The sequence below is a fragment of the Myiozetetes cayanensis genome, unplaced genomic scaffold (assembly GCF_022539395.1).
Source record: "Myiozetetes cayanensis isolate MyiCay16 unplaced genomic scaffold, myiCay2020 scf12, whole genome shotgun sequence".
NCBI classification, from domain to species: domain Eukaryota; kingdom Metazoa; phylum Chordata; class Aves; order Passeriformes; family Tyrannidae; genus Myiozetetes; species Myiozetetes cayanensis.
This window is the reverse complement of record NW_026086826.1, coordinates 11,278,325-11,301,672: the sequence shown is the minus strand read 5'-3', so window position 1 is coordinate 11,301,672 and position 23,348 is coordinate 11,278,325. Positions and strand designations below refer to the sequence as shown.

The window sequence follows — 23,348 nt, the reverse complement described above, 5'->3', positions numbered from 1 at the left end:
GTGTCATTGCTAAACCCTGACCTTGAGGCCATCTGTTAGAAACTGCTTTTCCTTCAACACCAGATTATGCCAAACTGAGTGGAGAAAATCAAAATCTTTCCCTACACAGTCAGCTACCCTGACATTGTAAACTGGAACATGTAAACTCATCTGATGGGCATCATTGTGCTATTTATGGCTTCACCTCAACTTTCTCACCCTTGTGGTGTGACTCTCTCCTCTTTTGGCTATCTGACATTACCATCCCTTGATCTGAGGTGTTTGTATCAAACTGAAGTTGCACCACTTTGTTTTTGTCAAAATTCAAAGGAAAGTAGGTTACACCAGTCTGCCAGCTGACAGCACCGAGGAGCAGCCACTGAGAGTTGTACAGAACAGGATATTACAAAATGTCTTTTTACACTGTGCATCAGGAATTATCACTTTGATTCACTTGAAGCTGCTTGACAGGATGGCGAACAGGCACCGATACTTTGGTGACCCAGTCGAGAATTTAGATAGAGAAGGGCACAATATCTTTCCAGATATGTGACATAAAGTTTTTACCACTTTGGCACGAACAGAGAGTACTGTCCTGCAGTGTTTCCCTGGCAGGCCTTGTCCTGATAAAAGTCTCAGTGGCGATGGTAATTGTGGAGGAAATTAATATAATGGAAACCAGTCCACTAGTTGACTTTCATTCCTTCTTCTCTTTCTGCTCACACACCCACTTCCTCGGATTCTTCCCTTTGTGGTGTGTTTCTTGCCTCTTGTAATTGTGTTTCTCCTTCATTTATCTTCCTAACATACCATCTCATTGTTATATTTTTTTTCTTTCCTTGCCTTTTCTTCCTTGCTTTTTGGTTTGCAGGATCCACACTGTCATATTCTGTGGAAATGCTTGAATGCTCTGCAGCACAGGCTGCTGTACATCCTGGGTTTACAAGATCGTGGTCAATTTAACTTTTAGCTCCAGATATAAAGTCACTAGAGTGTAAGTAGCAATACATGGAAGCCTAAAACCACTTATGTAAATACTGCTGTAACCCATGGTATTTAAATACTTTACTGTCTGGTAAAGAGTTCAAGTGGTCTGGGAAACTTCGTGAGGTGCCAGCAATACACTATGGCTTTGCAATGGTGGAGTGCTGTGGTGTTACACTGACCACCAAATAATCTAATTTGCAGGTAACAAAAGTATGCTGTGTAGGAGTGAGAGATCTGAGTGCTTGAATGTATTTGAAATAAATTCTAAAACTGATAGTGATGCTAAAGCCACCCTATAGGTGATCAATTTACCATCTGCCAGGCACTGAGTCCTAACCACGCTAGTCCAGAGAAGACATATGGTGCATTCATAGAGTCATGCCCAAAAAACTGCCATCATCAAGTGAGGCTCCATGAATCACTTTGCTAGCTTAGCACCAAAGAAACTTGGATCTTGCCACCATCTGTTGGAAGTACTGAGGAGTCACTGAAGCATTGGCATCCATGCGCCAGCACTCACTGCACATCTGGTCCGTTGGTCAGCCAGCTCGGATCCTCTCTGTTGGCTACTGCCCAGCTGGGCTGAGCACTGGCAGCAGCACCAGTGCAGAGAGGAGCTAGTGCACAGCCTTCCACAACACAGAGCATCCAGGCAATTTAATGAGAGCAGAGGTTTTCCAACTGGTTCATTGGATGGAGCATCTCAAAGCTAAGAAATCCTCGTAAGGATCTACTCCTCCTCCAAGGAAGTTTTGTTTCCAAAATGACTCACTGTGGGGATGACTGGGAAAGGCACTCAGTATCCTGGGACACCCCAGCATACGATGTGCGCTGTATTCTAAGGGATGTTTGGAAGCGTGTGAAAGATTTGGGAATATTCCTGAGAAGTTATAAATCACTGGTTGTCAATGACAACACCTGCCACGAATAGTCTACAGCTTCTTCTCTGCTATTTTGATCATGCTTTACAAATGCATCTCATACACACATCCAAGTGATAAACTTGCACATATGAACATGAGAAGGAGATCGAACCTTCCTGTGATCGTTCGGTTGGCTGAGGAGCTTACTCTGATGATGACCTACTTACTCACAACTCTCCTCTCTCTGAAATCACTCTGCAGACTGACAATTAAATCCTGCTCTTAGTTTTCTGAAGACCCCTGAGAATGGCCTGCCACTGACCATTTACATAATGCACCTGTATCCAAAGAGAATGTAACATATGTGTGCTATATCATTTCTACAGAGGCACAACTTCCAGTAACTACTGGTGGATATGAATCGCTGAATTATATCCTCTTATACTATTGCATTATACTCTTCATGCTGCCACTTCTGATACCTGAAAAGCTTCTCTCTTGTGCTTACTGTCCCTAAAGTACACTGGAGGCAATGGGATAAAGAACAAAGCTGGATTTGCAGGAAATAATCCATCTCAGTATATTACCCTTTACTAACAGAACGATCATTGTAGCAGAGAAATAAACACAGCCAGTGTGCTGTGGAAGAATACTGAGAAGGAATGTCCAAAAAGAACAAAGAATGAAGTCTGAGAGAAGACTTTTCCAGGATGATGACACTTAAAGAAATTCAGAGGGATTTTTTTCCTGAAAGTCTGTGAGGCTTTGTGAACAATCATAAAATAGAAGATGTTGGAGAAGAACAGTTTTGGTTAACCTGTTAGGAACCATGATGATTAAAAACTGTGCTACTTCTTTATGGAGTTAGTAAAGACATCTCCTTCCAAACAAACAAAATTTGGGACTGTAATAATTGTATTTGTTCTTTCAACTTCTGGCTGCCATTGAATGTTCTTCTCACGTAGCCGATGGATATTCGCCAGTGCACAGAAAAAATCTTGTGAAAACAGACTGTAGATGAGATTTAAACAAGGCCTCACCAGTAAGATATTTCCTCTCTCAACCACACAAAAATCCAAAACATAGAGGGTCTAAACAGGGGCAGACAGAGGCAGTCAATGATCTTAAAAAATTAGTGGGAGGTAAAACATAGCTAAATAAAGAAAGGCCTATTAACTAATCAATCAACAACCCAAATCTAAAAGGCTGATCTTCTAAAAGACAGGAATTCAGAGTCAGCTGATGTGCACTGAATAGGATGTTAATGGAAGCTTCATATTATTCATACTTATATCACCAATTAGCAAGGCTTTTAAAAGAAGATATATTTGCCAGATAGCTCAGATCCAAATTTCAAGGGATATCTGTATGAAGTTTAGATGCCTAAATATCTTCTGAGGATCTAGGTGTGTGTCTAAGGGTAATGAATAATTTTTATGGATTAACCACAACAAATCAAACTACAATAAGTAGATTTAACAAAGCACAAAACTCCATGAAGTACAAGTCTGACCTTGCTTCAACTTTGTGCAATTCCACCACTTCTCACCACATCACCTGGACTGTGCAGACAAAGAGGCTCCTCCTGGTTTAAGCTGCCCTCAGTAAAACCACACTGATGCCAAACAGACATTTCCAAATAATTTCTAGGATGAATTGCTAATATGCCTTTTTATGCTTCACTATTCAACCACTTCCTTAATAATCTTCTCTAAATGAAACAAAATTTCATAGCAGAAAGAAACATGTCACAACCATTCATTCCTATTTTTATATCTTCCAAAGAGGTTTGTAAGAGGATTCATTCATTTGTGTCTCTTACTGTGCCCAAGTGAGTTCCTTTTCAAATGTGAACTGAGAATTACATTTAGTTTTCTAGCCTAAATGCAAATGCATCTTTCTAACAAAAATGTATAAGCAAATCTAGACCCAGAGGACATCTCTTTTAGTTGGAAAGTCAGTCAGAAGAGTACTGGGAGGAAAACAAGCCAAAGCATTGAAGGAATCAACTTCAAAGGAGTCCCCTAACAAGGCGGTTCTTCGGCACACTGACACCAGCAGCACGAGAATAAATGACTGGCAGCAGGAAAGCCACAGTGCTGGAAGACAGGCGTGGGCCAGAAGTGATGGATGGGTCCCTGTCTCAAGCAGTTGGACTGAATCAACGTGATGAATGGTCACAAGCAGAAGACACTCTCTGCAACACCTCCTGTCCCTTTCCCCACCCTCTTCAAATAAAACCCCAAGCCCCCAGAAACCAGCGTTTCCACCTTAGGCACTGCTGAGTGGTCATCAGGAGCTTGCCCAAAGAGCCCAGCCTAACAAAACCAGACTCTAGACACCTAAACCCTCTGGGTTCTCAAGGTTCTGAGCGCAGCCTCTCTCTGGGCGGGTCACAGGTGGCGATGGCTTTCCACGGAGAGGCACTGGGATGGACACTGGGTGCCGTGGCACATGTTTAAGCTGCCTGGGGGCTCTTGGGTAAGGCCTCACCTCTGGGTCCTGTAATGACAGGTCGATGGTGCTGTGTGAAAGCCGTTCCAAGGGAGGAGGTCTGCGAAGGCGAGGGACTGCTGAAACCAGACTTCTCTGACTTCTTTAATGTAGTTGGCGATGGCATTCCTGGCAAGAATGATTGATAAGTGCAATTTAATAATGCTAGGTCATGGAACGACAGCCTATGCATTGTGAAAGGGGGTGCAGAAGCAGCTAGACACACTTAAAGGACAAATGAAGCGAACACAACAGCAAGCTGGAAGCTCACTTTTATTTGTGGTCTTTGTCAAGGCAGAAGCAGCCATGGTTTGCTCTGAGCCATGAGTACTAAAAGGCAGCCATATTTTTCTTATAAATCTGAAATATGGATAGGATGCAGCTTATTATTGCTACTGAAACCTACTCTGCTTTATTTTTAGAAATCTGTAATAGCTGGAGCATTTGGATTTTTACAGGCTTTTTATGAGTTCTGTCTTTCACTCGTTGGTTTAGTAGATTATTGCAAATGGATCTTTTAAATGTGCTGCACGACTCAAGACACAACTAGAGAACGAAGTTTTCTGAGTTCAAATTCTGCCTCCCCTTACTCTCTTGACTTCAAAGGTATTTGAAAGTAATATATTTATGTGGTTCTCTTTTGCTTTCAATTTTTTTTTTTAAAGGGTGAATGGTATTTTTGTCTTGATATTAGAAGCCGCACTGGAATTATTTCAGAGTTGTTATAATGCCCTTGAACTATATCAAAGGCTTCCAATGAAAATCAGAGTTAGGTTGTCACTCGGTGAAACCTCTGCCATGGACAGGCAGAAATGGTGTGATGCTAATCTGACCAGTTTGGTATAAGAATAACTCCTATTGATGCCATGTCAATGCCATTGGCATCAAAGAAATTATTGGAATTAATATATTTCAACAGGCTCTTAAAATCCAAGATTTTTCTTTGTATGATTGATGTTTGGATAAAAGAATATAACAGTATATAGATGAAAAGTATGTATGGGTCAGTACTAGTCTCTATATTTTTATAGTTCTAGATGCATCTGGGTATTCTGTATTATCTGCACATATTCCGAAAACTCCTAATTTACAGTATATACAGTTCATCAGGCATTTTGCACATCGGTAGGTATATAACAAAGGTGCAAAATGGTTGGGATTTCAGGTGCAAAAGCAAAATATCAGATAATGTGGAAGTTGAACTTCCACTAGTGAAGTCAGTCGACTTTATTTCCAACTCTGTACTGTATAGAATATAATTGTCAAAAAGTAAAGAGAGAGGCCTGGACAATATTATGTCTGGGCAATATTATTAACTTTATATTTAATAACACTAGTTTTATAGTCCCTGGGATGTTGATTGCAATAAGCAGGAGCCTTCTTGTACTTTATATGCTGCACTGCTGGGTCTTAATGGTTTCAGTGAGGCTTTGCAGTTTATATTTCTGAAAGTTAAATAAAGTAAGGGGAATGGTTTGAGTTCCATGTTGTACTTGAAGCTACAGGATTTGCTGTCATGGTGGCTTTTTCCTCACAGCAGGAAAAGTTACAGACTTAACCTTTTAAAAATCAAAGTTTAGAACTGACTATTGTGCAAGAAAAATATTGGGTTGGTTTGGTTTTTTTTCTTTTCTTCTTACTGGTCTTAAGGACTTTGGAGTAGGGACAAAAGAAAAGATTGGTTCAGTCTAGGGGGAATAGAGAAAAAGAGACTGAACTAAGGTGTCTTGATGAAATATTCCAATGCAGTCTGATGAATTTCTGCTCCAATGGCATGTTTGGATGTAACTTAGTTATTGAATGTCCATTTTCAGGACAAGGACACTCAAAGGAATTAACGGTGCTGTTGATCCAGATTTCCTTATGATGGAAGAACTAGGAATGGAAACACCAAACGAGTGTCAAACCCAGCCCCAAGTGCAAAATAGCATGGACAGTCCAAATATTTATGTACAGGGAAGGTCACAGTAAAATATGCCAGCATGTGAGTGCTCCAACTGCAAGGTTGGGCAGGAGGGGTCCAGGTAGGACATGAATTACCTGTGCCCTGGGCCAGCATGGAGGAGTGGAAGGACTAAGATCTCCAAGTCTGTGCACTGTACGGTTCAGCTGGCTCATGAACTCCCTGCTTTCACCATATCCTCTGGCTGCAAACCCTATTGAGGATTATGGGAAAGATAATAAAGCTTCTAAGAAAGTGAAAGAGCTTTTCTTTTGCCCCTGTAATGACTCACCTAAATCATGGTAGGGAGAAGGGGCAGAGAGGCAGTGGAACATGGTTTAAAGCTGCAGCACAATCATGTGATTGTGTCCAAACACTGGAACTTCAGAAGCTGCAATGAAGCTGATGAATGACCTTGAGTGTGACAATGCTGAGCAGTGTCATGTCCATATGGGAATGGGTTTTATAAGGTTAAGGCAGTTGTTTTCATGTGAAAATACAGATTTTAATGTAACATTATGCTGTAAAATTGAGTAGAAAGACCAATTGGAGCACTGATAATTGTTACTACTTTTGTTCTATTTGTTTGTTATCATTCTGATTGCCATTATTATCACAAGTTTGGGTTATTTATTTATTTATTTCAGTGTATTTTGAAATGTATTGGTTTGGAACACTCCAACTATACCATGTTTTTGTTTTGTTTGGGGTTTGTAATGACACATTTTATTTTGAGTGATCACATCCATCAGATCTCAAGAAAAAAAATGGCTGCTTCCTAGTTCAGAAGAATATGCAAACAGGAGCTTAATTACATCACTTAATATTGACCAAGAGAAAGAAGAAGATGAGCTTGCCAGCTCATTTCCAAAGCATGTTTTGTCCTTTAAGAGGGGAGGGGATGACAGAAAGTTAGGCAGTGCAAAGCAATTAGCATCATTCACATTTTATGTTGCGCTAGCATGGTACTCTAGCAGCAAAATTCAAACATTCTTTGAATGGGTTAATAAAAGAAGAAATACAGTCGGCATGCAAGAAAAAGGTTTCCAAGAACAAGCCAAAATATGTCCCATTCTTCTAAATTTATCACAGCCATGTCACATTATCCTTGAGACTGCCAGGAATGTCAATTTTTTTGCAATTTAAAAAAAATATCTCATTTAGCACCATATGTTTGGTTAATGTGCCTGATATATCCTGCGTATTCTTTAGTCCATCCATTTCTAATACTCATTTTCTTCTTTTTTTTTCTCCCCTTGCTAAGCCATATGTTACAATGCTGGTCATTCTATCGAAGCTCCTTTCGGGAGCTTAGAGAGAGGGAACTCTGGTTTAATTACCCAGAAAAGCTTCAAATACAACAAGTCTCACTTAGGTGAGCAGTCTCAGCACTTGAGGTCGTTGTAGGTGCCTGGTGCCTATGAAAATGAGGCCACCTGTGAGATGGCATGGTGTATATTAACAGCTATGAGGCAGGAACTAAGGTAAAGGACTAAATATGGAATTAGGTGTTTAATTTTTGGCACCCATGCTTGAGACTCTTGGCTAGTTTTAAAGGTCTTCTGTTTCATATCTAATGAGTTTTAACACATTTAGTGGTCCCCAGCCTGCAGCGTCTCCTCCTGTGTTGCTCAGGGATGCAGGAAATTAAAAAGTTAAAGCTAAAGGTACCCTGGGCAGAGCTTGGGATGCATCCCAGGAGGATGCTGCTGCCTTGCACGGCTTTCCTCAGCATTGTTCCAGAGAGCCAATGGATAGTGGGGACCACTGCTCTGAACACCAGATTTCAGCACTTCACAGGACCCCAGGGAAGGGGTAGTGCCAACTCTAAGGACACCCCTGAGTCCCTGCTCTCCTCTCTCTGCTCTCTGGTGCAGGGCAGCAACAAATTACAACATCCCCCAGCCCGTCTCAGCTGTGCTGGCCGGTGAATAGGGAATGGAGCCAAGGATCCTCCCCGTTCCCTGCCTCTTTCTATCCATCTGCTCTGAGCAAGGAATAAACAAGAACAGCCAGAACACAACGGCTGGGTAACCCAGGTGGGGTTTAAGTGTGTTCCTTACTATTCTGTGGATAGTACTGTTGTCCAAATCACAGTCACACCTGGCACTTTTAGGGAACACAGATTTCAGAATCCAGGTCTGAGTCTCCTCTGAATGTTATTTAGAGTGCAAGAGAAGAAAATCAGACTCAGTCTATTTTCATCTTATGGCAGCTTTTAACTAGAGAAAAAATGGAAAAGTTAATTGCTAAATAAAAAAAGAAAATAAAGGGATTTGTGGAATAAAGCGCAGATGGAAGCCTGAGTGGGTGTGTTACTTTAACTTACTGTACTTGTGTTCATGTGATCCTATATGTATGCCAAACATACATGGTCTTAGCCTGTTCCCATTAACTTGAATCTGCTTTTTCACTGGACAGAGAGAACCAGTTCAAAGACCATGATGGTGCTAAATGGAACAAGATGTGTACTTTCGTATTTTTTTTTCCAAAAGGAAATATTAATTTGACTTTGGATTTTCAGTTGAAAAGAATTTTAATTGCAGTACACAATAAGCAGAAAATTCAGACAACAATAATCTTGAAACTGTTAGCAGTATTATATTTCTATCAAGGAATTTGTGTGCCTTTTCAACATTAGAGCTTTCTGAATTTTCATTAATTTGGCATTTCCCTAAACACACAAGTTATTTTGTTCATTCCACATCATGCATCACACCCTTCTGCTCAATGCATAATGCAAGCGTAAATGGGATCCTTGTCCTTGGGAGACTCTGGTTACTGGAGCCATTGCACGGATGTTGAAGTCCCGCAGTAAGACTTTCCAAAACTCTGCACTTCGCAAACCTCCAGCCCAAGTTTAATCAGTGAGTGCACAGGAAAACTTCATGTTCCTCATCTTCTAAGGGGCACAGGAGCATTGTGGTGGGTTTAATTCCTCTACCTCCTTACGTTTGCCAGTACTAGAAACGCACCACATAAGAGTCTTCCTTGAGTACAGCTAAAGATCTTCAAATGTTCATGTATGAGGCTGATATATATTTAAATGGACCAGAAAATGATGCATGAGAATTGAATGCACAAATCCTTCCCAGAACAAATAAATATCTGTGAACCTCTTTTCCATGTACGTATGTGCCTTACTAACAGAGGAACTGAAATTAGGATTAACTTTGATGGAGTGAATGGAGTCACAGCAAGAGGAGAGCAATACCCCTTCTATCCAAATCTATAACTGTATCTACACCTGTATATCCATCCAGTTCCACTTGATTAACAAATAACATTATTCTACCTGCACACATCTTAAACAAAAACTCCATCTCTCGTTAGCGACATTGGTAGACCAGCTCATATTCATCTCCAAAGACAATTTTGGATAATTACCCCAATATTCCCACTACACTCTTGAAGGAGATTTTGTAACAAAAGCTATGAATGGAGTACGGTCTGGATCTTCCTTCTCAAGGCACACTAGGAAAAGGAATCATGGAAGCTCAGATAGCACCAGGTGGACCATGAACTCAACAACATGCAGAACAAACAGATGATGCAGAAAAACAAGTTAGCTGTTGAAGAAAAAACCAGATACATGGGAAGAATTTTTCAAGGAATTTTCATCCTTCTGTGCAAATTATTCCAGCAATTTCACTGAAATCAGTATCAACAGAAATGCTGATCAGCTGCTATATTTTTTTCCTGGGGGATTCTTAATTTTAAGCTTCTTGAAATGCTGATGGCTATACTCCTGCCAGTCATAGTAAGTCTGTTCTGCTTAGTGCTGAGCAAACTTTGTCATCAGCCGAGATACAATCACACTAACTGCCATCCATCAGTTTACTGTATTAATTGCTCCAGTATACACAAAATACAACACAGATGGAAATTCACTCATCCTAATGAAGTGCTCTTTAGTTTCTACGTTCTGAATGGATACTGGCTCCCTTGGTTGCATTCGGAGTTGCCATGATCACTGATTAACTACCTGCCAGCGAGCACCTCGCTTCACAAGGCTAAATCCAGCTTAATAAACAGTGATTTTACAGAAGAAAAATGAAAGCTCCCCCTCTATCCACTTATCAAACTACTGCATATGCATCACCAACACACACAACCAGTTTCCTCAGAACTCGACATCTGACAGATCATCAGGAAAACAGAGCTAATCTATCCGTACCCATCAACATCGTATCATAGGTGACTGCCAGATACTTAAGAAGCCATCCAAAAGAAATGTCACAACTCTTTTTCAAGACACTACAAAAGAAATGTTCCAAATAAAATAAAGCAAATGCACGTACAAGTAAATGAGCCAAAGAACTTAATAAAAAGAGATTGATTAAAATGAGGACCAGAATGTTCAAAAAGGACTGAGAGAGAGAGAGGTGCCAAAGGCGCATTAAATGGATTCAATGGCTTGAGGTTTTAAATGCTTTTGGACTCCTCAGCAATTTTTAGCCAAAAATGATAATTCAAGTTAGAATCAAAATTCTGATGTCACTTAGGGAAAAAGGAGGTTGAAATTTCTCCTTTGTAAGTAAGCACTAATCCATTTACAAAGGAGAAATATCAATTTATACTGATGGAAAACTTTGCCTAGAGAATTTTAAAGCACTACAATATTGCTCATTATTTTAAAATTCTACCCCATTAAAGTCTGCCTTAAATTGTTTAGTACAACGTTCCCACAGAGTGTATTACCTTATCTGTTTGTATCTGTGTTTACAGAATCATCTGGATATGTTTTAGATCACTTAAGTCAGGCTTCATTCCTGCTCTGTCACCCAAGCAGTTCTTTCAATAACTAATAAACTAGTACTCAACATCCTACCAATTTCTTAAAAATATAATTTAATGAGTTTTATATTTAAAAACTTTAATGAGAAGTGTAATAAACAGCAGGATAAGAGTTCAATTTTCCCTTTGATTTAACGTTAGCTTCAGCATCATTTTGCATTGTATAAATATATATTGCAAGAAGAATAAAAAAAAATTGTCTAATGACGTCTTTAGACATCTTGTCTAAAATTCATGACTACATTTGTTTCATTTCAAATGCTACTTGAGAGTTTTTCAGCATACTTGGCAGATTAGATATAGCAGCAGGGACAAACTGCAGCCATCCATAGGAGAATATACCTTTATGTGGGTGCTTTGGGGATGGAACATCTATAGCTGCAAGGCAAAAAATGCCATCATAAATTTGGATGGCATTTACAAAGCCCTCTAAAAAGTCTTTGCATATGATTATAGCTGAGGTATGATATTTTTGCAAGTAAAGGACCCAGAATAGATTTATGTTTCAACTATATCTTCCTGGGATGCATATGGATGCTAAATTGCAAGTGATACTAAAGGGAATTTTAGTAACTGAAGAGGATGGAGTAGAATTTTTGGGGTTTATTTATTTATTTAATTTCCTCAAAAATCGTTTGCTCATTATTTGCATGTCATCAAACGATCATTGGCTACTCAGGTTATATATAACAATTATGGCTGCGAAACGCCCCAGGCCTGAGATGGAGATGGGTAACTATGCAGATTTTTTCGACTTGTGACCTCAGTTACTGCATGGTAATGTTTTCAAATGACTTTTATGATGACAAGACTAAGTTTGGTGCTAATATTGGTTTTGAAGATTTAATCGGTGTACACTGCCATTGAACATGTGCTTTAATTAATAAAAGAGCTGTGGTCAGGATTAAAAGTAGCTCAGATAATTTACCACGGACTGTAAAGTCACCTGATTTCTGCACAATTTGAGGTGAAGAGTTTATCGGTTATTCCAAAGAAAGAAAATGCTGCAAACTGAATACACGTGCATTGTACCAACAGATTTTTAATTTGATAGGTCAAGGAGTGTACTCATGGAACTGTTATGTTTTGCTATCCAGTGGTTTTTGATGTTTTTACCATCTGAGTTTGACAGTCACGGGACTGAAAAGTCATATCATTTCTCCATAACACCAAAAGTAATTTGTAGGTGACACACGACTGTTGTGCTCTTTACTGGGAAGTGCCTGTTTCCACTTGCACACTGGTGAGTGCCCACTGGAATGGCACTGCGGACCTGCCACCAGCAGTTCCCAGGCAGCAGAGACTGAAACTGCTTTCCAACAGGTGAGTTCTCAGACAGGTGAAGAAATCAGGCTCGCTCTTCTGCATTCCCAGTGGTTTTAGGATTCTGGGACGGAAGACAGAGCACAGCACTTTGGCTTTGGCATCATTTCCAGAGGAGCCGTGGATGGCCATGCTGCTCATGTGAGCTGCCCAACACCTCTCTCACCCATGGAACAAGTGAAAACACACCTGACAGAGAGGCAGAGGGCTCCCAGGGAAAATCTCCCTGCAAATTCCATGAAAACAGGCACAGGAAGGGCAGAGGTGACATGTACGTGCTCCCTCCAGCGCTGTCACTCTGGCAAAGTGCTCGGCAAGAACTCTGTCCTTACTAGACACTGGAGAATCCACATGAGAGGGAGACCTTGTACATCCCCCCCAACCAATACAAAATGTCTGTGCACCGAGAACAAGAGCATTGGCATTGTTTGAATAAGCACACCCACCATGTAGTGCTCCGCGGTGTTCGGGGTTTCTTAGATATCCTGATTTTATAAAAGAAAGTAAAAGAAGAAAAAAGAAACAAGGTGAGAGAGAACACTATCATATTTTGTAGCAAGCAGGATACTGTGTGAAATCTTGGCCCAGTGAAGTGACAAAGGGGAAGATTTCAGTTTGCTTAAGGGAAAGCTTACAAGCAAATAGTAAAATTACCAAAATACCACATTGCAGAAAATGGGTGCATTTAGGTTCAATTAGGCTGTAAAAAGGAAAATGGCACTTTAGCACAAAATAGCACAGGGAGCTATCAGAAGCAACTTTACAAGATTTGTATGCTGCTTCACTGGACCAAGAAAGCTACAGTATGGGACAGGATTTTTCTTTTATCAGACACTTTGCTAGATAGCTTTGTCGAACCTCAGAAACTGCTGCTCTGGCATTATGAAATAATCCTACATAACTTGATCTCATGAGCTTAGGAACACAGAAAAATAGCCATGCCAAATCAGATTACAGGGATCCACCTAGTCCAGAATCCTCTCCCTGACAGTGGGAACTAATGGATGCCTAGAAAAGAGTAAAGACCAGGGAAAGCATACAGTGATAATTCTCCAAAACACTCTCCCAATGATTTGTGATTCAAGGACTTCTAGGACAAAGTTGATATCACGGTATTGAAGCTGCTCGAATCCAAATGCACAGATTTACATTCCCCCCTCCTCCCCATTTTTGGATTTCTACCCCCATGAGATTTCTACCAGTCACACAGAAAAGGTTTCACAGTTTGGTGCTGGCAAGTCCAGCGTTCTTGCCACTAACTCGGAATGAGCTAACAGCTTTCCAGCCCAATGATGTTATGTGTATAAGAGCATCCAACACTTTTTCCTGCATAAAAAAGTGACATGTGTGCTGAGGTGCTCTAAGTGTAAGTACTTTGGGAGATTTGATATATTTTTTTAATTAAAAAAATGCAAGAATCTGGCTGTAAATTGATATTAACATTTTTCAGTATATGTGTAAAACACATGTTTCAGAAGAATAGAAGAGAGAAACTGTCACTCACTGGGAAGCTTTAGAGCTATCTGGCTCCCTGGGAAACTGCATGCAACTATTCTGGTGTCCAAGGGTTTGACCAGTGAGTTTCCTCTTCCTGCAAAGAATGAATGCAGAAGTAATAGAAAGCCTGAGGGGGAAGATTTTAGCAAATGGCTAAAGATAATCCTATTCTGCCCACTCCAGCAGGTAGGAAGCAGGTGGTGGTGGAAAAAAAAGGGTGGAAAAGGAGAAATGCCTTTGTTACCCTCCCAGCAGCTGGCACAGGGAAGGGCAGGAGACTAAACTAGGAGAGACCCTCACCCTCGCAGCTCAGCCCTCTGAAATCCCTTTGTGATGCTGCAGTGACATGCAACGATGCCGACAGGTCATCCCAGTCCCAGCACTGCCACACAATGTCAGGACGTTCTGCTCTGATTCTCTGGGGTCTTGCTGTGACTCCCTTTCAGGACAGAGCACGGCTCACCGGCACTCGGGGATTGAAACTCAGCACACTGGGCTGGAGCGGCTTCATTAATGCTGCCACCAGCAACACAAAAATCCCATATTCCCAGACAGGAACACTGGCTTCTCAAGCATCCTGTTTGTTTTAACATCCACTTTTCAGAAGAGTTTTTAGAAAGTTTTAATTTTCTAATCAAATTGGTGTCTACATGTGAATTTTTTACTCCATTTATTAAAAGAATCAGTAAAAGTAGGGATCTAAAAAAAAAAAGCTTATCCTTACATTTTTGATGGCATATTGACTTTGTAAGAGTCTACAGGCAGGAGTGATATATCAGGGAGTCCCTGTAACTTTACTTAAAGCAAAAAATTCGAAAGTGATCGAAAAGTTTTATAGAGGAGAGCAGAAACATAATTTTAAGCCTCTTAAAATTGCCTGGACTGTGAAATCAAGTAATGAACACTAGAAAAGGATCTGTCAGCTGGAATCAAAGCTTAGACTAGTCAGCATTTTCTTCCTAAACCTTATTATGGCAAAGATTTTTCATCTCTGCACTCTGTTCAGCCCAACAAATAAACCGACTTGACCTCCACCTGTTACCCAGTGAAGTCCGCTGTCATCTCTGACTAAACCCTATTCTTTCCCTTCAAAGCCCTCGGCACCACTGAGAAGGTGGGAAGACACAGCTGTGCACTGACTCAAATTGATACCAGTTCATAACCAGACAGCGTTTCACAGTACAAATTACAAGCAACAGAAGAGAGAAAAAAAAAAAAAATGTAGTGCCAATGAATTCTGGAAGGGGGCAACATTTTTCATCCATTTAACAATGAGATTTTCATAAAAAGAAGGTGGTGGTTTTTTTTTTGTGTGTGTGTATGATATTATGGACTAGCATTTGAGGTAAGAAACATTTTACTTATGCCATAACAATGAACCTGTGCTAACACCACATAGGAAGGACCGAAGAACATAGTGGAAGCTGTTTGTGCTGCTTTTATATTTCATAAGTTGAATACATTAAACGGCTTCAAATAGGTTCACCTCCAATTGCACATAGGTTTCTAGACTTAGGAACAAGTCACAGCTATATAATGTAACACTGCTAAATAAAAAAATTAAATATTATGAAACACAGAACAGCAAGATAAGTCATGAGGAAACCCATATAGCTACAGCAGTCATTTCTTCAAATATATCATCGTGGCAAAACCATGTAAGAAGCTTTCTAATACAAAGACATATCAGAAAAAGCCATTTCATATAAAGTTGGACTTCTCTGGGTGATTAATGCTACGTTCAACAAAGGAGACAGTGTCTGTCTAATTACATTAAATACTTATCTTCTAGGGATTGGCAGGGTGTTTCTGCTCAATGTCACTTTTCATGACAATGTAATGATAGATCCGTTTACTTACCAGTGCCATTAGCAAAAATTGTACTGTTTTCTCAACTGCCCTCATATCATGAAAATATTTGATTAACATACTGCAGCTTATCTAATACTCTAAGCAACATATTCCGCATAGTTTTCTCTCTATTAAAAGAACAAGATTACAGCTTGTAAAATTTTTATTGCACTCACACAAAAATAAATTAATAATGTGTGATATAGTTCAAGTATCTTACTAGTTCACAGAACAGGTTTATTTGATTTAAAATATTAACTTGTACTTAAAATATTAAGATTTGGAGGGAAACAAGCAAACAAACAAAGTCAGTACTCTGAGGCACTACTTCCCATCCAGACTTTAGTTATTATTTCCTTTTCATTTCAGCACATCTTTTGAAACTTTTAATACCTTGGGGAAAAAAAAAAAAAAGAAAAAAAAAAAGAAAAAAAAGCTTTCATTCCTTTGCTGAAAAATAGATATGGCTATCTCCCAAGTCTTTAAAATTCACCACATCGTGAACTGACTCTTCAGATTTGAGCTACTGTGCCAACATCTAGCAAACAATAACTCTCTGGAAGAGTTTACCCAGCCAAGGCAGTTTATATAGTAACAAGATAATTTCATAAACTTATATTGAAGAGCAAGGCTGTGATGTAACATTCAAGCAGTATATATCAGCTACCTGATATTTACTAACAAGGTTAAACTCCTATCTGTTTGTGTCAGCACTCTTCATAATTCACTTTTTAATGGATGGACAGGAAAAGTCAGCAGTGTATGGCACAGATCATTTTTGAAATAGGACAAGACAGCTTATGGCAGTAGCTATTCCAAAACATGCTCCCTCTTTCCATACCATCACATCAAGTCTGCGCTCAGCAACTACAATGCTTCAAATCTACTCATAAACCTTTTGAGGAGTGGCTTTCTATTTCTAAGTAAATCAGTAAATTTGAAAAACAAAGAATCCTGAGGAGGAATTGTCACTGTCAACTGGTACCATGTAGAGAGCATCAGTTCTCAGTTCCTTGGGATCATATTCCTGTTCAGGAGAAAGCACATGGGCAGCTGCCTTCCTTCCATGAGGAGTTAGGACATCAACCCCATTTTGTTACAGCTCCTCATGCTGCCACGAAATGGCAGCAAGAACGTACCAAAAATGACTCGTATTAGGCAGAACTCGACACAGCAACGCAGAATTAACCAAAACTGCCTTAAAATCCCTTGCAAGTGACTCTTGCAGTGAGAGGATGACACCGCAGCCAACTGCCACATGTGAGTCTCCAAATTAATAATGGATTTAGGATATTCATTCCCTGAGCTGTGAGGGTTCGGGGTGTGTCTGCAATTATCGAGATATAACTCTGACACACATTATCCTTCTATCAATGTCATTTCCCTTAGTAGCCAACAGATTATCAGCAGCTTTGTGATATTCCAGGTGTCAAAGAAGAATTAAAACCACAACAATTGCACAAACAAAGGGACAAAAGATGGGATACGTGTTTCTGAGCCCTGCATATCAATTTAATATGTGCAGCTGACAATGATGCAAATGTCCTCGGGAGAGAGGCAGCAAGATCCGTGCCCAAACATACACACACCACCATCAGCAAGATGGCAGGGAACAGAAGCAGTAGGATTCCCAGCCCAGGACACATGCCTCAGCAGGCAAAGCAACCCAACGAAACAATCCTCTGGTTGGGGAGAATTTTGGAAGCACCTGATATGGAAAAGGGCCCTAAACAAGCCAGATGGTACTTTTAGCTGGCAGCAGAAAATAGGAGACAGCCAAAAACATTACGGCATTTCCCCAAGAGGCCAGCAAATCGATTTTTAACCATTTTTTTTCAAAGTAATGCTATGAATATAAAAAATAATGTTTCGATGCAATTTTGAATCCCTTATTTTATGAATAATACACTTAAGAAGGCAACAACTGGAAGAGATGAGAAAGCAGCGGATTTTGACTTTCCCAGGGTGGTTGTGTATCTGACATCAGGTTTCTATTCAGTCACTGCCACTGTTTACTTAGAATTAAGTGCCAGTTTTTGTTCAGGGTTTTCCACATAACATTAAGGAGAAAAATCAAGCAAAAGTAGAGAAATAGCATTGTAAAACCACAATAGTACAGCAGTTCACAGGACGTGGGAGAAATGCTGTTTGTAAGACTGTTTTGTCCTCTTAAAATGTGTCTCCCCCCAAAATTATTGGATTTTTTAGATGATTTTTTTTTAAGAGAGGACAAACAATTTCTTTAATACTTACAAGGTCCCATTTGGTTGGGGATTTGCATAAGAAATGCAGTTGTTTAGGGGATCTTTTAATTTTTAAAGTCTCCAAATGGCCAGAGTTTGCAATTCTGCCTGGATGACAGGAGTCTTTTCAGGAATCAATTTGATGTCAGATTTTGAACCTTCCCTTTGACAGCCAGAAGCAGCTCCCTGCAGAGCACATTTAAGTTACATGTGGCTGAGCAGTTTTCACTCAAGGAATGGAAAAGAAGGGTGGGTTGTAAGGACTGAAAAGGTAGAGCGAGGCAGAGGAGTCATGAACCAAGTGGGAATGCACCTCACACCTAGGGTTGACCACATTCCGAGGAAGAGTCAGGATGATGCTTTAATTCTGTTTGCTGTTATTTCAGTTAAGAGTAAAGGCAAACCCTAAGACAGGGTTAAATCTGGACTACATCCAAAGTGCTTTCTCCTGTTCAGACCAAGGTAGTGCATTAGCCTGCTGCTTCAAGGATAACACTCCTGGAGACAAACGTGGGCTGCTGTAATAAAATACTAAATACAAAGAAAGATAATCCATGCATTTATATTTTTCCAATCTCATTGATTGCAAATTCTTAATTTTTTTTTTAATAGAAGTATTTCCCCTCCTATAGGTGGAACCTAAGACATTGCCTCCAGCCCTTGCCAATATAAAATAGTCCTATTCTTTTCCAGATTTCTGCTCTCAGAGCTGAGGACTGCAGGCACCACTTCACTTGGCTGGCTTTTGGGGGTTCAAAGACCTGCACACAAATTCCATTGAGACAAAAGAAGACTATGCACAAAACAGTAAAACAGCCTATAATTTTCCAGCTAATTTTAGCAACAGGATCTCTTATGTTATGCTTTTTGGTGTATATCACACTAAAAATAACAGTGAGCATTGATGTTAGAGAAGACCAGAAAGGATGATCTCAGTAGGGTTGTGCCAGAGTGGTGGGAGCAAGCAGAGGTGGAGCATGTTAAGGATCACCTGCTCTTCCCTGTGCAAGATATCAGTGGAATCAGAATAGAACTGTAGCCAGTATACATGCTAGATGAAGACACTGCTGAGGCTTAAGTTTCTTTGGAGCTGGAAAATGAAGGAATTAAAATATCATCCCTTCTTTAGGCTCTATGGGGGATCACTGCTTTCACACCCTGAGCTCAGGGGTTATGGGTCAAAGTCACAGACTACTCACTCTGGGTGTACAACACAGCGGCTGTCACAGCACACAGACATTCCTGGAGGTGTAAAATGGCTCTGCAACCACTCAGCCAAGTTGTCACCTGAGCTAACAGGCTGCTAGATGGATTTTGTGCTTCCCTGTGCTCAGTGACGGCTATGGTCAAAGTGTTGGGGCAGCACTTACCTTGAAATGAAGTAAAGAAGTAATTGGGGAATAATTTATTCACTACTGCTGGCAGTGAAAAAAACCTGACAAAAAACCAAACCACTACATCAAGTAAAATGATCAGGCAACAGACAAAAGCAGTGGTTCTTCCTTACTCAGCACCATGTAAAATGGAACTCCCTGCCATGGGATGTTGCAGAGGCCAAAATAAAGAATGGTTTAAAAGCACACATCTGAAATAAAAGTTCACTGATGGCTGTCAAACACAAAGATGTGAACAGAGCCTCTGGCTCATGAAACTAAGCTGTTTGCTGGCAAAATCCATGAGGTTGTACTCTGAAAAGCATCACTGCATGCCTGTCCTGCTGTTGTATTCTTCCCTAAAGTGTCCACAACTCACAGACAGTGAACTGGAATAGGTGAGCCTTCAGTGTAGCTGGGAAGAGCCATTTGTTCCTCTCTGTGGGCAGACCCACAGTTGTTGTAGGCTGGAATGTGGTGTACTTGGCAGTTGAGAAGCAGGAAAATTACAGTAGGTATCCAGCACAATGAAATTAATTCATTAAGGAGGATTGCTCCTCCCCTTGTGCAGAACCAGGGGTACATCTAAAGTCAGTGTGGCTGACAGTGTGGGAAAGGGAATGGAAAAAAGAGATGTAATGGGGTCTTCTTCCTGTACCTGGTCCTGTACCATGTTCTGGAAGTGTTCAAGCCAGGCTGAATGGGACTCTGAGTAACCTGGTCTAGTGCAAGGTGTCCCTGCCCATGGCAGAGGGTTGGAATGACATGAGCTTAAAGGTCACTTGCAACTGCTCTGTGATTTTCCCGGTCCCCTAACAACTTTCATTGCACATTTTAACTTTGGGTGAAAATGTTTCCTTTAAAATAAAGCCTGTTTTCTCCTCTAAAGCCAAGATCAAACATGTGCAGGGAGTACAGTAGCTGCACTGTCTGCTACGCAGTGGAGTGATGGTTGTACTGGGAATGTTAATAAACAGTGCCCAGAGCAGAACTTCTGCATAAAAAAAGGGTGTATGTTACATCTCTCCCCCTCTCCCCTGTCTCATGCAATATTTACACAGCTGTGCTTTGTAAAAAGTGTAGGGGGGGGTTATTATTATTTTTTGGTAATTTATTTACCTAAGATAGCCCAGCATCTGTTTTGTGGTGAGCTTCTTTCACAAAGTTTCACAGTTGCCTTGACTTGATGCAAAAGGAGGTCATGGTCCTTACTCAGTGATCTTAAAACCATTTGTTTCAACCACTTAGCCATTCTATTTGGCTAATTTGTGTTCTGCTCTGTGTTTTTGGTTTGTCCTCTGCTTAGAAATGTGCATCCTTTGGGGAACTGATCTGGCTAGGTGAGTATTTTAGTTATCTGTTTTATAAAATGCAGAAGTGCACAGGAATTTGCAATAATATGCATCATTTACTGGCTCTCAATATGTACTCTATATTGGCTCTGAAGATTACTAATATTTTCCAGCTGCCTCAAAAAAAAAAAGAGTTCAATGGAGTCTTTGCAGTGGGTCCTTTCCCATGATTGCCTATACAGGTGATGAAGACTTTCCTGTGTCCTGAAGAATTAATAAGCCTGAACATTTCTATACCAGCAGCATACCACAGGAGATAAAATATTGCTTCTGCTTCCCAAACACATTAGAAAAAGCAAGTCTGCTGATCTCAACTGCTAAGGCAGCACATGAAAGGAATGTAGTCCATTTCCTAACCAAGATCTAATCTATAGAAGAGTTTATAGATCCAAGTCAACATCCTGAATTGGTCCCAGAAGCAAACAAGAAAACCAGTTCAACTTTTGGAAGACAGGTACAATACTTTCAGTGTGTTTAATGCCATTTTGCAACTAAGCAGCCCCAAGCTGCACTATCAGATGGTCTTCAAGGATATCTGGGTCAGAGGAGACCTGTCTGGAGCTCACAAAGATTCATGTTTGATGAACACTAAATCAGCAAGAAATGCAGAGCCATAGTCAACCAGAGGAGCTTCTGTCCTTCGGAGCTCACTCTGGAAAGATGCAGAAAGTGTCTGGTTTTGTCCCAGTACCAAGGAAGGCTATAGTTTTCACTTGGTGTCAAAAGTGAAGCCCAGACCACAACACTGTCTTTGCTTTGTGTGTACAAGTTTTAGACTCTAGTGGACAGAGGTTGAGGACTCCCCCCTCCCTGGAAGTGTTCAGAGCCAGGTTAGACAAGACTGGGAGCAACCTGGTCTAGTGGAATATATCACTGCCTGTGGCAGGGGTTGGAACTGAATGTTTAAGATCCCTTAGAATCCAAACCACTCTGGGATTCTATGATTCTATGTCCAGTAGAATGGATAGCAGAACACAGTTCTGCCAGCAAAACCACCTGAAGAACTTTAGGTCCATGGATGGGCAATACAGCACTCTCATCCCAGGAATCCTATTGTCATCAGGAAGCATTGTTCCAGCCTTTGTCAGAAAATAGTTTTACATGCATTAAATGTTTTCTATCAATCTGAAAATTGATACAGGTGATGCAAATTGTGTGTGAAGACATAAATAGCTCAGGTGATCTTATGATGTGACAGCACACAGAAGATCTGCTTTTAATTCAGTCAGTGAAAACTATGTACGGGTGATGCTAGGAACAGGCCAGTCAAAAACAACTTTAATTTGATAACTAAAGTAAAATTCTTTCTGCATTTTTAATTCAGAACTCCTAGAGCTCCATAATCATTTTTAAGTGATGCATTTCCTGACATCTGGAACTGGATGTGAGAAGCAAAGCCACAACACTGACTGACCGACCGACTTCTCCGGGACCATACTGAAGGGATGTTTTCCTCAGGGGATTACAGCAAAGCTGAGGCATGTGCTCTAACACTTGCATGGGATTACTAACTTTATTAAAAATGGAAAGTACGGTTTAGACTGAATCTCAGGGCCAAGCTTGTTGTGTTGTCCAGTGTCTGGGGAAAAAAAAAATAAAAGGAGCCTTGGAGGGATGTGAAAACATCTAGAACTTTTCAATCTGAACTTTTTCAATCAGTAGTTCTTCCCCCATCTCTAACTTTCTTCCATGACTTTGAAGCAGCAATGCCAGCAGCATGGCATGTTGTCACAGGTCTCATGCTACTACATGAATTGCCAAAGAAAAGCTGAGCTATTGATCCAGTGGTAATTTGCTGTCAAAATGATTCTGTCTGTTATGGCAAATGAGCAATGTTAATCATTTGACTTGACAAATGCCATGGCAAAAGACTGACAATGCTCAAAGCACCACTGTGGACCTGCTGCATTTTTCCTGTCTCCATTAAGCTCTTGGTCTTTGCTGGCCTTGACCAATTAGAGTTTGTTATCCATTAAGGTGCAGTTCTGGAAAAGTTCTGTTTAAAATAAACAACAACTTATATTGGCGAGTAACTCATCAGCTATGCAGCAGCCTGATTCTGATTGCCTGGCAGAGAAACACACACATTTTGTGCAGTATCTGATAAAAGATCTATAATGTGCTAACACAAACCTATCATGTAGCACCTGTGACTAACAGATTGTGATATCAAAGTCTTGATGTCTAAGTGCTCCTGTAAATGCATTAAACTTTTAGCGGCAGGAACTGTAGACTGCCAGTGACAAGGAGCTGATATGGTATTTCAGTAAAAGTTGATAAGTGTTATTGCTCTTAGAAGAAAAGAAAAATCTTATGTTCTTGAAAACCACTGGGCAGCTTGTGTTTTGATGGGATACTGTAATGCAGAGAGCAGGGATACGGGAACACACGGACTCTACGAAAAAAGACATTTCAGAAAAGCTCTGTGTTCTACAGCTGCTGGAGTTCCTTGAAGTATGTTCCCATCACACGTTTCACTTCAAGCATCTACCTGTTCACTTGAAGCCAGATTTTTAGGCAGCTGCATGCACATGAGGCCATGCTTAACTCCATTTAGCTGTAATGGAAGCATGAAGTTCCTTCTGAACATGAGGAAGAACTTCTTTGTTGTGCAGTGACTGAGCACTGGAACAGATTGCCTAGAGAGG

At 40.4% G+C, this 23,348-nt stretch overlaps 1 protein-coding gene across 17 annotated transcripts in view; it reads right to left on the bottom strand.

The window, feature by feature from the left end:
• The window catches only part of NFIA (nuclear factor I A), a 353,253-nt gene that overhangs the window by 49,372 nt on the left and 280,533 nt on the right, over positions 1-23,348 (bottom strand). For 6 of the 17 annotated variants that reach the window (XM_050306547.1, XM_050306545.1, XM_050306546.1 and 3 more), the window contains 3 exons: positions 13,889-13,975; positions 12,831-12,869; positions 4,323-4,451 (listed from right to left, as the gene is read on the bottom strand). The exons of 4 other annotated variants lie outside the window; for them this stretch is intronic. In XM_050306547.1, coding sequence (XP_050162504.1) covers positions 4,323-4,451; positions 12,831-12,869; positions 13,889-13,975 — 255 coding nt within the window. The remainder of the gene's footprint in view (positions 1-4,322; positions 4,452-12,830; positions 12,870-13,888; positions 13,976-23,348) is intronic. 7 more of the 17 variants (XM_050306550.1, XM_050306554.1, XM_050306556.1 and 4 more) reach the window with 4 other exon arrangements.